Source organism: Podarcis liolepis (genome assembly GCF_965112155.1).
Source record: "Podarcis liolepis genome assembly, chromosome: 11".
Lineage (NCBI taxonomy): Eukaryota > Metazoa > Chordata > Lepidosauria > Squamata > Lacertidae > Podarcis > Podarcis liolepis.
The window spans coordinates 5,609,761-5,626,840 of NC_139565.1; the positions used below are offsets into that span (position 1 = coordinate 5,609,761).

At 41.8% G+C, this 17,080-nt stretch overlaps 1 protein-coding gene across 2 annotated transcripts in view; it reads right to left on the reverse strand.

Moving 5' to 3' along the window:
* Positions 1 to 17,080, reverse strand: part of LOC310688418 (transducin-like enhancer protein 1) — a 75,481-nt gene that overhangs the window by 14,957 nt on the left and 43,444 nt on the right. For both annotated transcript variants that reach the window (XM_083464888.1, XM_083464887.1), the window contains exons 9-14: positions 10,955 to 11,071; positions 8,506 to 8,559; positions 7,861 to 8,013; positions 6,742 to 6,886; positions 5,526 to 5,716; positions 2,444 to 2,520 (exon numbers count right to left, since the gene is read on the reverse strand). In XM_083464888.1, the coding sequence (XP_083321014.1) occupies positions 2,444 to 2,520; positions 5,526 to 5,716; positions 6,742 to 6,886; positions 7,861 to 8,013; positions 8,506 to 8,559; positions 10,955 to 11,071 (737 nt within the window). The remainder of the gene's footprint in view (positions 1 to 2,443; positions 2,521 to 5,525; positions 5,717 to 6,741; positions 6,887 to 7,860; positions 8,014 to 8,505; positions 8,560 to 10,954; positions 11,072 to 17,080) is intronic.

Sequence of the window (17,080 nt, forward strand, 5' to 3'; positions counted from 1 at the left end):
GTGGGCCTTACATTCTGTTAACATGTTGTCAGGTGGTAGAGGAGAAACAGGAAGCAGGCTGTCCAGGGGGAGTTCTTTCAATAGCAGCAGAATGGAAAACAAGAGTGTGCTCCTAAGAGGCTGATTTCTTTTTAAAAAACAGCAACCAATTCTATTCTAATTGTCATCAGCTTGTACAAAAATGCTATTTTCAGGAAAGACAGAACTAGCACACAAGGCTTTAAAACAAACCCAAACATAAGGCAACACACAACTTGCTCTGGGTATGAAATAATAGAGCATCAGTCAGCTGAGACACGGAGGGAGTTGCAGTTATTTGTTTGGGAGGGGAATGGAAATCTCCCCCCTACTAAGAAGAGGATACACAGCAAGGACGCTGCATCCCATTTACAAAATAAATTCAATGTGACATCTCGATTTGTGTGCCTGAAAGAAGCAAGCTTTTCAGACTGAAGCTGAAAACTCTCCTGCTGTCAATATGAATCTGTGGCAGACGGTGCATTATCTGTACTCCTACACCAGAAATTTTCAATAGACTTATCTATCACAGATAAGGATATGCCATCAGAAAGTTGCTATGGGTAACTGAAGGCATCCCGCTGCCTTGGGGTGATCAGGCGTAGCGTCAGCCTCGTTTCAAAGGCAAATAATGAAAGGAGATCAGCTCAGCACCTAGGATTTTCAAAGTTTATCTTGTCTATTTATATAGTACGCACAGGCTAAGATGGAAGCTGCGTCCAGCAAAGAGAAAGAGAGAAAGAGAGGGGGTGGAAGTAGAACTAGGTATCATGGAGTATTGTTTTTAAATAAATTCTAAGAAACATGGGCCAAACAATAACAGCCACCGGGTTATTGAACTGTTCAGGACACCAAAGGTCCTTAGCTTCATATTGCTGTTGATTTTAGTTTTTCAGCACCAGACATTTTGCAAGCATGCAATTCAAACAATCACAACAAATTATCCTGGTCCATTAGGGCAAGAGGGGCACTGCCCACCCTAAAGCCTCAAAGCCTCTCTGTTCTGTACATTCATATTTGATACAGTACCTCACATTACAAGGCACTCTGGACAATGCTTCATCTCCTGTGCTGCCCAATCACATCTCTGGGCGGCACAGCCAATCACAATCACCTCTATGCCCCATTTCTGTCTCCAGGAGTGGAAAATTTCAACGGGAGTACCAGGGAACCCCCTCTGAACCTCCATGTTGATTTTGTTTCTTGGGGAATTAACTCTCGTCAATCCAAGTCCCTCAGAAACACCCTGGAAGTGCCCCAGAGCTAGCGGGAGCCTCCCCACCCAGTCAGATGCATGTCTTTGCAAGCCTGTGTTCCATTCAATCCAATCCAAAATCAGGATATTGCCAGATATAAGACTTCTTATTTTGTCCCCCCCCCCTATTTATCAGTATTATGCTTATATCCATTCCACCTTTCCTCCAAGGAGCTGAAAGTAGCATACATGGGTCGTCTTTCGTTTCACGGCTGATTTTAACCCTTGACTCCCAGGTCTCAGCCCACTTTATATCTCTCCATTCCACATTTGGGGTGGTGAGGAATTCACAATAGTTCCCCATAGATCTGTTCCCCTGTTAACAATCCTGTGTGGCTCTTTTAAGATGAACCAATTCAGGCTGCAAGCCTATGAATACCTAGCAGGGAGCGAAGTCATGGAATCCAGTGTGGTTTACTTCTAAGAAATGCATAACTTCTTTGGCATGAACCCACACAAGAAATTGAAAATTTAGTGAAGTACTATTTCTAAGACTGTAATGCCAAAGTGTCCACAGTAGCATTGCAAGGGATGGGGATGGGGATGGGGATGGGGATGGGGATGGGGAGAAACTCCCAACAACCTGGCTATTCCTCTAGGTCTAGTGGGCATCAGCTGCCACTGCTCTGAATAACCACACAGGCCAGAAAATAAAGAAGTAGAAGCTCTCAAAATCTACATGCAAAAGCCACAAATGGCATGGAATGCACAGCCATGTTTCCATGCAAGTGAGAAGTACAGATTCCCATTTTAATGTTTCCTAAAAATTAAATAAATCTTCAGATCATACTAAAATTAGAAACAGGAATTCCTATCTTCACAGGAGAGGTTTTCAGATTAAAAACAAATCAAAACAAGGACATATTTTCTTTATTCCACCCAAGTACTAAATTCCTCCTCAGCAGTCTGGTGAGGCAAAGTTCTAGGAAAAGAGAAGCACGTCTTGCCAATTGCTTCTAACATGCCAACGAAATGGCATGCACTAGAAATAAAAACAGTATGAAAATGCTATTGGTGATTGTATTTTGAAAATCCTTATCAGCAGCTGGCTGTAACCTTTCTGGAAAACTCCACGTACCTTCCCCTGTGGAACTGTCCTGTGTTGACAAAAGGTAAACAGAATGAGCTCTGGCTGATTTAGACTTAGTTATGCTGTCAGACATTACTTACGGTTTTCCTCCAGGGATTCCAGTCAGATTTGGAGGGATGCCGGGGACTCTCATATGAGAAGGAGGATCGAATCCAACCTGATAATGAGCAAATAGATGTCTCAGAACTCGCTGACCATTTAGAAAACACACTTTCCCCATTGGCTGCACCAGAACAAAAAGCATTTGCATTCCACAGCCACTGAGCATGCTCAGACTTCACTGGGCTGTTCTGCAAATCTCCCGCCCCTCCTTCTGTTTTTGTTTTTGTTTTGTGCAAACTTGCTTATACTTCTCCCTTCTGCATGGCTGCTGCCATTTTGGCTACATAAGCAATGGCTCTCACAGCATGAAGCTCAAGACAGACAGGCGTTGATTTTATACCTCATGTGAATGTAACAATGAAATGGCTTGTTCAAAACCCAAGTTAACCAGATATGTGGGTCTGTTTATTATTGGCCAATGCAAATAGGTGCATGCAAGGCAAATTATATTCGTGCATGCCTCATTTTGTGGTAGACAAATCATGCATACAACAAAGTACATCGTAGCCTTGATCAACTTTACTGTATTGATTTTATCTGCAATAAATATCAACACTTTTGAATTTATAATTCCTTTGTAGTGATGGTGAGAATGTGGATTTTTGTTATAAACAAAACAATTTAATAATGAATGATATTGTGCCCCCCAAAAAGTAAGTGTGTGTGTTCAAAGGTTATAGACAAGACATAAGTCTAAAGCATGTTTCTGAAGGCCTTGAAAGACCACATATTGGCTTCATTTGGACATAATGGGAGATCTGTAGTGAGTTTGGAACATTTGTGCTTCCCCTTCCTCCTCTGGCGTGGCATGAGGTGTTTGGAAGCTTTCTCTTTTTCTAGACTTAACTGCAGTTTGCTATGTCATCCGAACCTTGACCAACAGTGGTTGATAGTCAGTTGAAGCAAGCCAATGTCTAGTCAAAGTTTATGACAGAAGACACCAATCAAATGCCTGTGGGTGCCATTGTGCTCAAGACGACTTCCAGAGGTGTCACAGACTCCATCATTATTATTATTATTATTATTATACTGGGACATGGGTGACACTGTGGTCTAAACCACTGAGCCTATGGCTTCTCAGTCAGAAGGTCGGTGGCTCGAATCCCCATGATGGAGTGAGCTCCCGTTGTTCGGTCCCAGCTCCTGCCAACCTAGCAGTTCGAAAGCACATCAAAGTGCAAGTAGATAAATAGGTACTGCTCTGGCGGGAAGGTAAACGGCGTTCCCATGCACTGCTCTGGTTTCACCAGAAGCAGTTTAGTCATGCTGGCCACATGACCCGGAAAAATTGTCTGCGGACAAACGTCGGCTCCCTCGGCCAATAAAGCAAGATGGGCGCCACAACCCCAGAGTCATTTGCGACTGGACTTAACTGTCAGGGGTCCTTTACCTTTACCTTTTTACTACTACTACTACTACTACTACTACTACTACTACTACTACTAAAAATAAGTCTCTAACCCTCATAGAAAGCAGGTTATGGGGCAAAATGTGCAGGTATCTTCTAAGTGATTTCTATGAAAGGAGAGTGGTATAGCTGCATTGTATACTTTTCCTTGAACTGAGGGGTGTTCTCTGTTATTATCAGATGGCAACAGAATCAGTGTGCATGTAAGTGAGAAATCAGCTTACACACAGCTGACTTACCATGGTAAACCTAAGGTTGCTGGGGGGATAATTGTCTCTCTAAATGCGGATGGCGCTGTGGGTTAAACCACAGAGCCTAGGACTTGTCGATCAGAAGGTCAGCGGTTCGAAGCCCCACGACGGGGTGAGCTCCCTTTGCTGGGTCCCAGCTCCTGCCCACCTAGCAGTTCAAAAGCACGTCAAAGTGCAAGTAGATAAATAGGTACCGCTCCGCCGGGAAGGTAAACAGCGTTTCTGTGTGCTGCTCTGGTTCGCCAGAAGGGGCTTAGTCATGCTGGCCACATGACCCGGAAGCTGTACCCTCGGCCAATAAAGCAAGATGAGCACCGCAACCCCAGAGTCGGTCATGACTGGACCTAATGGTCAGGGGTCCCTTTACTTTACCTAATTTTGTGTTATACCATGCTCCACATGGGAGCCATTTCGTGTTATGCCACACCCTCTCTATGGTAGCAATTTTGTGGCTGCTGCCTCCAGCACACTCTCAAAATTCAAAATGCATCCATTAGTCCAAAAGAGTTGGCATTTCCTGGTTTATGAAGTCCACTTGTTTCAACTAACCACAATCAAGACTAACCACAGTTTAAGGTTTGGATGATAGCTGAGGAAGCAGAATCTTTCCATCTCTGTCATGGCTGTGATGGAGGAGCCCAGGAAGGAGCTCTTGAGCCAAAGATTTGCACACTCTCATAAAAACTAAACTACAGTTTAATGCTACACCTGAACGTAGCCACAATTTCACACAAATCTCACCACATGATGAAATTGATCCACATACTGAGGAATTTGGAAGACTAGGGTCTCAAAAAGCAGAGACAATATGTGATGGATGTGTGCTTCTATGTTATATATGGTATGCTATGATATACAAGGAGGAGGACCCTCTATTTCAGGGATGGGGAAGCTGTTGCCTTCCATGTATTTGTTGGACTACAACTCCCATCATCTCTGATGGCTGGAGCTAATGGGAGCTGAACAACTTCTGGAGAGCTACAGGTTTCCCATCTTTGCTCTATTTCAATGATACGAAAACAGAAACAGAAAAATAAAATCCTGTATGCAACAAAATGAATGTCAGATACTCACTAAGTGTATATATCTTCTTCCCCAAGGGAATAATCAAGTGCTCAGCAAACCAATGAAACAATTTTATGGTTTCAAGCTACCTTTTAATGGAGCAAGGCAATGAAGGCTGCTTTCAAAAACTAGACAGCATGCATAAATAGGACAGATACACCCTTCACTTTTTTAAATAAGGGGGAAAGTAGTTTCAGCTACTCCTGCCATGAGCCACACGGCAGAGCAGTAAAGTCTCTGCTGCTGTTATATCCCAGGAACTTGACAATGCCAAATGTTGCATAGAGGTTTCTCTCGGTGAGCCCTGTCCCCACCCAGTTCAGTTTGCAAGCCTACCATAGGGGATCGCCCATAGGCAACCACAGCGGCTGCGGCTGCAGCAGCACTCATTTGCGGGGACATGTTGTGCAGGCTGGCATAGGCTGCTCCTGGGCTGGTCAGCTCTCCATTCATGCCAGCATGTGGTACCATTCCAAACGGAGCAGGGTACGGTCCGGGAACAGCAAGAGGTGTCCTCAAGCCAGCAGCTGTGGTACAATAAGAAGACATATTGATGCTCAGGACAGTTTCCTTTGTCGTCCCTCTTACAGAAAGCAACAGGCACCCTGGAATTCCACATGGGTGCTTCTTCCACAAAACCCAAACTATTGTGTCCACAGCACTAGCTATAATCCAAACTGTGCTTAACATCATCTCCAAATTGCAGCTGTGTAGACCAGAACCTGCATATTTATGGATTCCAGAAACATGGGAGCCAAGGGGCTGTAGCCCTCACCCCAAGGTTGGCCAGGGTAGTGGTGCCTAAGCCGTGTCCCCAGCAATGATCGGGGGGCGGAGGAGATGGCTGCTATAGTAAAAGGGGACTGACAGGTAGAAGTGAGGGGAGGGTACAGCCTCCTTCTTCTCTGAAGCAAATAATATGCTTTAGAGTGTTCCATAGTTGAATTCCGTTAAGTGCTCTATAATTTTAACTTTGATCAATTACTAGTTCTCAAAAAAAATTATTATAGAACTGTGCATACGATTGTGATAAACCCATTTCAACAATACTGAATGTGATAGCTTTTAACATTTGCCCATTAAAGAAGCAGATGTAAAGAGGCACATGAAAATGTAGATAATATTCATCACATCCTGAATGCCTGCAGCACTCTCTCTCACACTCCCCACACCCCATGAGAAACACTTCCAGAGGTCGCTGGGTATATTTCTTTCGAGACTGGGCATAATTTATAACATTTGGTGCTGCAACCGACTGCAGTTAGCACGCAGATGCACATGGTGCCGTTCTGTGTTTGTCATTATGCGCACTTCAACAAACATTAGCTGTCTCAGTCTCAAATATGGGATAATAGTTTCAGAAAGGAACTAGCACTTGGAATAATGATCAGAAATTCAAACTATGTTAGTATTTCAGAAGGCAGCAGCATGCAAACACATCAGAAACAGAGAGAGACAGACACAAGCTAGGGGAGCTATTAACACATCATTCTTCTTGATAATGATTATAAGTATTCATGAAGGAAACAACATCAAAAGAGGTTTGTGTTACCTGCTTGGTTGACCAGAGGGTCCATTGATGGAGGTTTGCCAAGGCCTGGACGAAGGCCTGGAGTGGCACTGGTTCCTGGGGTTGGCACATCACTTCGTGGGGTTGGTGTGCTGGACTTCAGAACCGGTGTGCTGCCCTTTTCATGCTGGTATCAAGAAACATTGCTTTTTATCCAGGCCATGTTACACAACTGATCACAACAGCAACTGAGATGCTGGGTGCTAACTGCCTAATTCTCTAGACTTATTTTCCTAAATTCCAAGGAACATTAGCAGCATTTTTGCTGTATGTGAAAATGAGAGCTTTTAAATTAGGATTTAAACATCAGAGAGAGAGAGAGAGAGAGAAGACCAATTTAAATCATTGATATAAATCAAGATTCCAATTTGAAAATTCACATTACCTGTATAGCATACTAACTGGTTGCCATAACAATAAAAACGTAATGGTTTGCAACTAAATAGAGGTTGGGGCCGAAAAGTGATATATAAATAAAACATAAGAGATATAAATAAAACATAACATAACATTTAGAAAATCTAGGAGAATAGTCACAAAAAAATCTAAAAAGAAATCAATGCTGCTTTGTCTGGTCGAGAGTCAAAATATTCATACATTTGGTTATCTGTTCAGATCAAATAATTGAAATTAAATTAGTTTACAACATCACCCATGTACAGAAGGGTCAGTGGATGACACTAATGACAGAAGATCACACTGCTTAGATCCTAATGCCTAAAATTTGTGTCTAAATATTGAATACTTTCTCAGATTAATCCAAAGGTCCTAGAGACAAGTGTGTGTTTGACAATCTGTTGAGAGCTGCAGCCTAGAAAACTTAACTGTTTTGACTTTCAACAAATTAATTTGACAGAATTGCAATCCATATCTCAGTGAACTGAAAGGGCAAAATTCTCACTGATCTTGAGAGAGCTGGGTTTAATTAGAAGGCATTTTATTTATTAGTTGCACAACCACCTTATGTTTTCTTAGGTGGTGGCTGACTCCCCCAATCTAACACTACCCCCTGACATGTACCATTTACACGTGAAGTTGAAATAGGTAATTATTAGGCATCCAAATATACAACAGTGGTCAGGCCAGAGGGGTAACACTCACCAAACCGATTTCTTTGGATTTCATGGAAGTAGAACTTCCAGATGAGGCAGTGGAGGCTGGGCTGCTAGAGGCATCTTTCTTCATGAGGCGGTTCTTGTCTATACCGTTCTCACGTGGTGAATGAGCAGGACTTGCCCGTGGAGATGAAGGGTCCTGGATGGTTTGTGGGCAAGGCAAAGGCAGTAGCAAGCACTGAATTAAAAAGTTCCTGATACAGGGCTGCCTTCAGATGGCTTCTAAAAGTTGTATAGTTATTTAGTTCCTTGACATCTGATGGGAGGGTGCTCTACAAAGAGGACACCCCTACCGAGAAAGCCCTCTGTCTAATACCCTGTTGCTTCACTTCTCGCAGTGAGGGAACCGCCAGAAGGCCCTCAGATTAAGAACTCCAAAGCATCCATGACTTGTGGTGAAAGTATCCTGGCCTCTGCATGGAAAATCACTACTATTGTGCCTCACTCCCCTGTGCCTATCCATGAGACCAGTGACCACAGGGAGGACTACTGTAGCTCAGATATTCAACCAGAGAGAAGTAGAGATATTCAACCAGAGATAAATAATCCACAACTTTCAGAAACATGGTGCAGTGCCTTGGAAAAAAAACCCCACTTCCAATTACATACATTCCAGTGCAAAGCAACTTACCTCATTGGACACATCCACGACTAAGTTGTCATCGCTTTTGTCCCCATCGCTGTCCTAAATTTGAAAACAAAGTATTTGTTTTTGGTCAGTACACTTTGCTACAGTATGTCTATTCACTTTAGCTGTAAAGACCAAACATAAATACAGATCAAACACATTGCAAGCCCATGGCTCAAACAATACAAATAGAAAAATAGATACAGAGATAGAGATAACTATATAGATATAGAGAGTGAGTTTTTTCCACACACAAAATGTTTAGGGGTACTCTCATTTTCCTACTCATATTGAAATACTGTCCCTCAATGAGGCCAAACTTAGATTCACAAAATGTTTAGGGGCATGCGTACCCCTGTGTCCCCCCAGAAAAAAGCACTGGATATAGATATAGAGAAAAAGAAGTGCATCTAGCATCTTCATTGTAGTTTCTGCTGTTTGCTGAAGATGCCCCTCTTTAGCCAGCTTCTATTGTTCTGCTAATTTCTGTCCTTGGTGGTGCTGCTACTGGGGGCTGCCTGGTTGGCACTGACCCATGACTTCAGCAGGTGGTGCTTTTCACAAATGGGGAACCACCAAGAGAAGGCTCTGTCATGGGTAGAGATGGGAAGGCCTGGGGGGGGGGACAAGAAAAAGGGGACCAGGGGCCAGGTTTTTTCCATTTTCCCCCAAAGCCTTTTCCCCCCCAAAAATATGTGTGGAATATTCAAACTATATCAAACTGCTTTTTTCAAATTTTCCAGAAAAAAATGGCTTTTGGGGGAAAAGGGGGGGCATGGTTCCCTCCCCCAATTTTTCTGGTTTTTTTCCAGGCCATCCCATCTCTACCCATGACAGAGCCTTCTCGTTGGTGGTTCCCCATTTGTGAAAAGCCTCACCTGATGAAGATTCTCTGTCTTCCACCTTATTTTTAAAATGTATTTATTTGATTTTGATAAAGATACAAACAGTAGGCATAAATGTAATGGACCATTTTTAAAGAAAGTATAATAAATCAATATCGCTGATGTGTGGACATGGTCATTATAATAAGGTAATACAAAGAAATATATAGAAAGCAATACAGTTAACCAAGATCTGTGAATGTTAGCCATAAGTTAATATGCATTTGAAAAGATATAAAATTGTCTTCTTTATTGCATGCAATTTTTTTAAAAGGCACCATATATCACCAAAGTTGTCTGTTTCATTTCCTTTTACAAATGCTTTCATATTGTATGTTAACTTTTCCACTGGGACACTGGACCACATTTCTTGATACCATACAGTGTTTCCCTCATTACTGACTTCCAAAAGAAATTTTAAAATATTCCTGTTTACCCAAGCACTTGATGACCATATGCTACTATTCCTGGCAAACTTGAAATCATTGGCTGATAAATGTGTTTTTTAAAACATTTGCAAAGAATGTATTAATCTGTTGTTACAATATTTTATGATATCAATGTTTGTTGTCATTGGCTTCTTTGGGAAGATTATAAACTGAATTACTATTAGTAATCATTATTGTTCTGGGATGCTGTTATGTGGAATGATTTCACTTCTTTTATAACTGTATAAACTGTTTTATTTGTTTTTAGTTGTATGAGTACATGATTGCAACCTTTCCTCGGACCTTATGGTGAATGACAGGTAAGAAATGAATGGATGGATGGATGGATGGATGAATCATAACCAGATAAAAAGAGAACATCAATTTCTGTACAAAAATAAAAACATACCTGACAAATGTGCTAGATCAGGGGTGGCCAAATCCCAAGAGACTGCGATCTACTCACAGAGTTAAAAACTGGCAGTGATCTACCCCCTTTTGGGGGGTTCAGGTCAGTGATCTACCGGTAGATCACAATCTACCTGTTGGATGTGCCTGTACTAGATAATCTGATATACAAGGTGGCACCTGATCCCCACTCTCCCATGAGTCTCTTGCTTTTGCTCTTCACCTGTAGGTTATACCATTCTGCTGTTTCTACTCTGGAGATCTCTCAAATGGTCTCCCATCCATAGAGCGCACACTGCCAGACAGGCTTAGGTTTGGCAGCAGAACTACACTTCAGGCATTATCTGGGCTAAAGATATCCTATTGTTAGTATGGTTATCAAGGATCACAGAAGCAAGGTCATTCATTAACAAGAAAAAGCCCAGTTCAGACATAATGGCAGCCTTAATGACAGCACTCTTGGAATGATGAGAGCTGCAGGTATCCTGGCAACCTGACAGAATTCAGAGAAAAGGCGCTGAGAGACCCAGAAGGTGGTGAGGAAAGGAAGGGAAAGAACCACAGTTCCTAACTAATAAGATCAAATTCTTGACATCCCTTTATGTGAAGCAAAAGTTAGGCTGCCAGTGTTCGCTCCTTCACATACATGACCATATGAAGCCCAGCTATGAGTTCCTCCATACATGCACAGTATCTGAAAGTAAGTTAATCATCGTTGACAGATTTACTCACATAGTGGCTCGAGTCCTTATCATCCACCTTTCTTTTTTTCATGTCATTGGAATAATCAGGTCCATTCCTTCGTTTATCTGTGCTCCGCAGGCTATCCGGAACCAAGAGTGAGTTACTCTGTAAACACAAACACAAGGTCAGAGACATTTACCTTAAAGATCTCCTTGCACACATTTCCTAAGCTTGAAATAGGCACCCGATACCCTTGCATTCATTTCCAGATAGCTTTTTACTATTCAAGTACATTAATTACATTTCCAGACAGTACTTTACAAACATAAAAACCTTAAAAGCAGATTCAGATACCCACAAAGCAGCTGTTTTAGGAAATAGGTTTGTGCAAGTCACCTGAATCAAAGAGCTTGTTATTATATATAGTCTTATTCGAATGCTTTTTATGGGGAGAAATTCAGGGGCTATTTACTCATGAAAAATATTTCAGCCAAGCATAAAGCATTTGTGCTTCTGAAAAGGAGTTTGCCTTAATCTCCTCTTAATTTACAGTCTGCCTTAAAATTTGCATTGCTAATGGTTAATATATTACTCCTCCTTTAAGTGAAAGCCTGTGGAAAGGAGCAGACAGCAGGAGTGCCAACTCTGTCCGAACAATTAAGAGTGGCTCCAGTTTGAGGGTCACCAACCTTTTTGGTGCACATTTAGAAACTGAAGAAAATCACACGACATCAAAATATATTTTGTTGACTACAACAGAATACTTCTTTCAAGCCTATTTTGGGCAGGGCAGATGGAAGAGGAATTTGTAGATACCTGTGGCTGCCATGTTGTTCTAGATAAATAGAAATTTGATATGCCTGCATCTCTCTGTACTCAACAAAAAGATTTACGCAAGAAACTGGTATAACAAAGGTGGGGAACATGTGAACCTCCAGAAGACCTTCAGCTCCCAACACCCCTAGCTAGTATGGCCAATAGTCAAGGATGCTAGGAGATATAGTCCACCAGGACCTGGAGGTCCACAGGAGGCGGTGGTTATTATTAAATTTGTGTACCACCCTTCATCTGAAGACCACAGGGCAGTTCACAACAGGTTTCCACCTTTCAACTATCAAGCCATACACAAGAAGAATATAATACCTCCTTCAGATTCATGAATCTTTCCTGTTTTATACTTTACTCCTATATTGCTTTGTTTTAAATATGCTGTACACCGATCAGGAATGTTTTGTATTTGCAGCTTATAAATTATCGTAAGTAAATAAACAAATGTAAGCTTTAATCTGCTTGTGTGTCATCCTACTCAGAGCAGACACAGAGAAATTAATGGACTTGAGTCCAATTATTTCAGTGAGTCTGCTCGGAGTATGACTAATGTTGGATATCACCCATAAGAATCATAAACTGAAGAAACACAAAGCAGTACGAAGCGAAATGACCTTACTGCCTAACTGATAAAACACACAAATGGTTGGTCTCAGCCAATTTAATGCTTAGCACTTCTTTAAAATAACAATAAAACAACAACAACAACAACCCACTTCCAACATAAAACTCAGAATGTGAAAGGAAGGCCAAAACACAAGAGCAATAACTAATTGTGTCCACAATCTACAGGCTACTTTCTTTTAGATAATGCTAAGTACAAACTGTTGACCCAAAGGGGAAGAGAGGCATTTGAGATATTTCTGGGTCACATGATAATTTGACATGCCTCCAATTCTCATCTTCCCTCCAGCAAAAGCATTAAACATGTCACAATGGGTTCTTTTAAGTTCAGGATTAGCATATGCAAGAAGGGCAATTTGTTCAATGGTGTGTTAATGCCATGAACAATGCTGAATGAATGGTTGGTGGAGGGGGAGAGAGAAGAGGGCTCTTTTCACAAAGACCTGACAAGCCTCATTTCTGAAAGTCATCTTTACAAGGAAGCATAATGCTAACATACTTTAACAAAAGGTATACAAAAAAAAAAATCTACCCGCACCACTACTTCAAAGAAAACTGTTATTCACATATTAATAATTACACCTGAAAGCAAAAAAAGGTAATATTACTAAGCGCTTCTCCCCCCCCACCAACCCCCCCTGAAGACAACCACCCTAGGAGCTTTGTAGTCCTCATACACCAATTCTTAACAGCAAGGAGAAAAGAAAACAAGACAAACAAGGGCACCTAAAGCAATCTGAACTTTCTTCAGCACTCCAAGAATCACACTTTAAAAGCAAGCTTGAAACCCCTTTTATTTCTGACTATTCAAGCTCAACACACACTAGGGATCTTACACAAAGCATCTGGGAGGGTCTAATGAAATCAAGTAAAAAGCAGCTCACAGTCATGTCTTTACCGCAGTGTTCTGTGGCTGAAAAGGCAGGTTTGTAGGATCACTGAACTCATTAGCTTGAAATATACAAGGTTGGTTTTTTGTTTTCTACCCCCTGGGTGAGTCAAGGGAGAAACTGGGAGCAAATATCAAGTTCCCATTTTGAAAGATCTTTTAATACCAAAACACAAGCATCCACACATATACTTTACAGAACATTGCTAGCAGACAGGTATGTTTGTCTGTGTATAAGAGAGAGAGAGAGAGGATATAAGAACCACCAAGTGTGTAGAGATCCATATTTCATCAATATTCACTGCCCCAAGACAGCATCTCAATATATTCCACCCAGCCTTCACCATTACAACTCAGTTCCTGCCCCCCTAAAATTTCCTTCTCTGTTAAAATATCAATTCTTATTTGCAGGTGCTTATGCTTTGAACATCTTCCCCAAAATGTTTTTTGTGCTGCCACCACTGGTTTCTTTAAACCTCAGATCTTTTCCCAAGTCTTCCATGAAGCACGTGGCTGAAATGGGCATTCATATCACAAAGACTTGAAACCAATACCAAGTATGTTGAGGCGCATTTGCCCACCTCTGCCCTGGCTAAAACTGGAAATAAGTGGTCCCTTCTTTGGGGGCAATGTGTAAACTACCACCCTAAGCCCAAGAGATGACACTAAATTCATGTTGAGCCTAGAAAGCCAAGATCCCACTGTCGTTGGGGGTCATTTGTGGTGACCTCAGAGGCATGTGGAGTGTTGAAAGAGTCTACACTGGGAAGGGTCCTGGGGGCACATGAGCGGCCCAAAATCCTCTTGGGAGGCCTGGGTCATTTGAGACATTTGCAAGCATCTGGTGGATGGAAAACCCTTGACAGGCCTCCTAATCTAGCAAAACATCTTGCATTATAAAAGAATGAAGCAGCTCACCATTATCACAGGACAATAGAGCTGAAAGGGGACAAAGGGGACAACCCCCTGTAATTTAATGACAGAATATTATGAAAAATGGGAAGGATTTGCTGTGATAATTAATAACTGGAATACAAAAAAGGGAGGTGTGAGGAGGTTGATGAAATAAGGCAATGACAGTTAAGGATTTGGGAATATTGGATTTGTTTTTAAATTTTTGTGGTTTACTTTTGTTTTTTGATTGTGATGTGTTATGTGTTTTGTTGTTGTTTTTCGATTTTGACTTTTATTAATTTGTATTGTTTGATTGTGGTTGGTTTTTCTTTTGCTTTGCTTTTCCTTCTTTTTCTCTTTGTTTTTCTTGTAATTTGAAAATTCTTTGAAAATTCTTAATAAATATCATTATTTTTTTAAAAAAAGGGGGGGGGACAACCCGCTGCAATACAGGAATCTTCATCAGGGGTTGTATGGCATTACAACATTCATGCCAGAATTTTGCCTTGGGAAATATGGAATTTGATCCGACAAAGACTCTGAAAAAACGACTTTCCAGAGAAAAAGGCTGTACCTCATTGGGAAGTTTTATATTGGCAGGGCCTAAGGCTCAGTCCATAGATTGAAGCTCCAATGACAGTGCTAACCATACTGAGCTAGATGGTCAGTGGTCTGACTCAGTCTAAGGCAGATTCCTATTTACCTTACAACAGGACCCCAACGACTTGTCCACTGATACAGCTCTGATTTTTTCACTGCTTCATAGAAAACAAACACTCTCAAAATGGCTGGCACTTTCTATTGATCTACAGGGCTTACCTTATGAAATTTTGAAAGCACATTAATTTTTAATATAATGCACTGCAATTTGTAATACTAAGTATGGTTTGAAATCAATTTGGCATTGGTTACAAGACCATTCTCATAATCAGCGTTTGCACCAGCACTCTCTGTTGTAATGCTATCATAGCAATGCTGCTATAATTCCATAAGTAGTACAATACTGTGATTGAAAAAGCGAGAGGAAGAGACCAGAAGTTTCTCTTCAAATCAAGTGTTATAGAAATGTACTGACAGGTGTGACCAAGGATAAAGCTTTTTCTGAGGTGCTGCTTCACGTATGGAATATTCTGCCTAGAACTATTTGCTTGCCACCTGTTTCACTGACTGATGCCAAGTGTTTTATTTTCCCTGAGTATTTGATGCCTACTTATTGTCACTGCTTCCCTTTTAATCTGCATTTTACACTTTATGTTGGGAGTGTGTATTGAGATTTCTAATGTTTAGTGAGGAAGGGCCATAGCTCAGTGGCAGAACAGATGCTTTGCATGCAGAAGGTCCCAGTTGAATTCCCCAGCATCTCCAGATAGATAGACTCAGAGAGAACCATTGAGATTTGCTGCCATTCCGTGCAGACAGTAGCGAGCAATTCACTCATTCTCAAGTAGTTTTACTATTTGGAAACTGCCTTGGGTGAGCAATAGGAAAAGCAGGATAAGAAGGCTTTAAGTAAGACTGGCAGCAACATCTAGATGACTACTGGATTTGCATGCCTGCTGCTGTGGGTTAAACCACAGAGCCTAGGACTTGTCGATCAGAAGGTTGGCGGTTTGAATCCCCGCGATGGGGTGAGCTCCCGTTGCTCGGTCCCTGCTCCTGCCAACCTAGCAGTTCAAAAGCACGTCAAAGTGCAACTAGATAAATAGGTACCGCTCCGGCGGGAAGGTAAACGGCGTGTCCGTGCGCTGCTCTGGTTCACCAGAAGCGGCTTAATCATGCCGGCCACATGACCCGGAAGCTGTACGCCGGCTCCCTCGGCCAATAAAGCGAGATGAGCGCCGCAACCCCAGAGTCGGCCATGACTGGACCTAATGGCCAGGGGTCCCTTTACCTTTTATGCCTGCTGATCTTGTGTAGCCCCCTCCAGAGGCAATTTTCAAGGTTCTCAATCCTACGCATGGTGGCAGCTGCAGACAATCAGCTGGCTATGAGCAGGCAGTAGACATGTAGGTGTTCTGAGCAGCTGCCATGCTGTTCTTGAAACTCCACCTCAAGTTTGTTTGTTATTTGAATTTATATACTGCCCTATACCTGGAGGGGAAGCAAGCCCCCCCCCCCCAAGACTTTCAATTTTAAAGACTGATAATGTTACGAAGATAGTAATTCTTTTTAAAATAAAGGTTTTGGTCACAGGCAGCAAATGGGAAGAGAGATGGTGGATAAAATAGAACAATTTTTGTAAGAGTCTATGAGAGAAGCTGCTTTTGTACGGAAACCTGAGGTACCAAGAAGTTAAAATCCAGACCTATTTCAGCAGCATCACCCAATTCTATCTTTTGAGATTAGGTTGTGTGCTTTCACGTAATCTTGCCAGTGTTGTGGATACACAATGGATCGTGACTCAGTAGGATGTGAGATTATTCTCTGGAGTTTACCAAAGCAAAAGAATACAGAAATGTTTATGAAAAACAGACAATAAATCAACTCACACAGCAGTGATTTGTACACATCCTGAGCAAAATATAGAGTGGAGCAACAGAGCTAGCAATGGGGGTGGAGAGGGGGGAAAGGGGGAGGGCATACCTAAATATCACTTCTGACAGGCTCAGTGATAATGTTCATTCAGAAGAAAGGAAATGTGTTTGCTAATTTTGCTATCTTTTTTATTGTGGTACGAATCTTATCTTGGAGGAAGAGTGGCAAAGATCTTCAGTTCCACTCAAGTTGCTAGTGGTTTGCAACACACTGAAGTGAGTAATGAGAATAAATAACAGAAAAAAATGGGATGGGGGGGGGACTGTTTCACTTAGGAACTTTATGCATTTTCTGCCAGAAGTACTTGCAGACTCACCAATAAGTTTGTCCAAAGTTATCCTCCATCCACTGTGGTATAACTACTGAAGCAGTGGTCAGGTAGAAATGAGCTAACAGTTCAAACT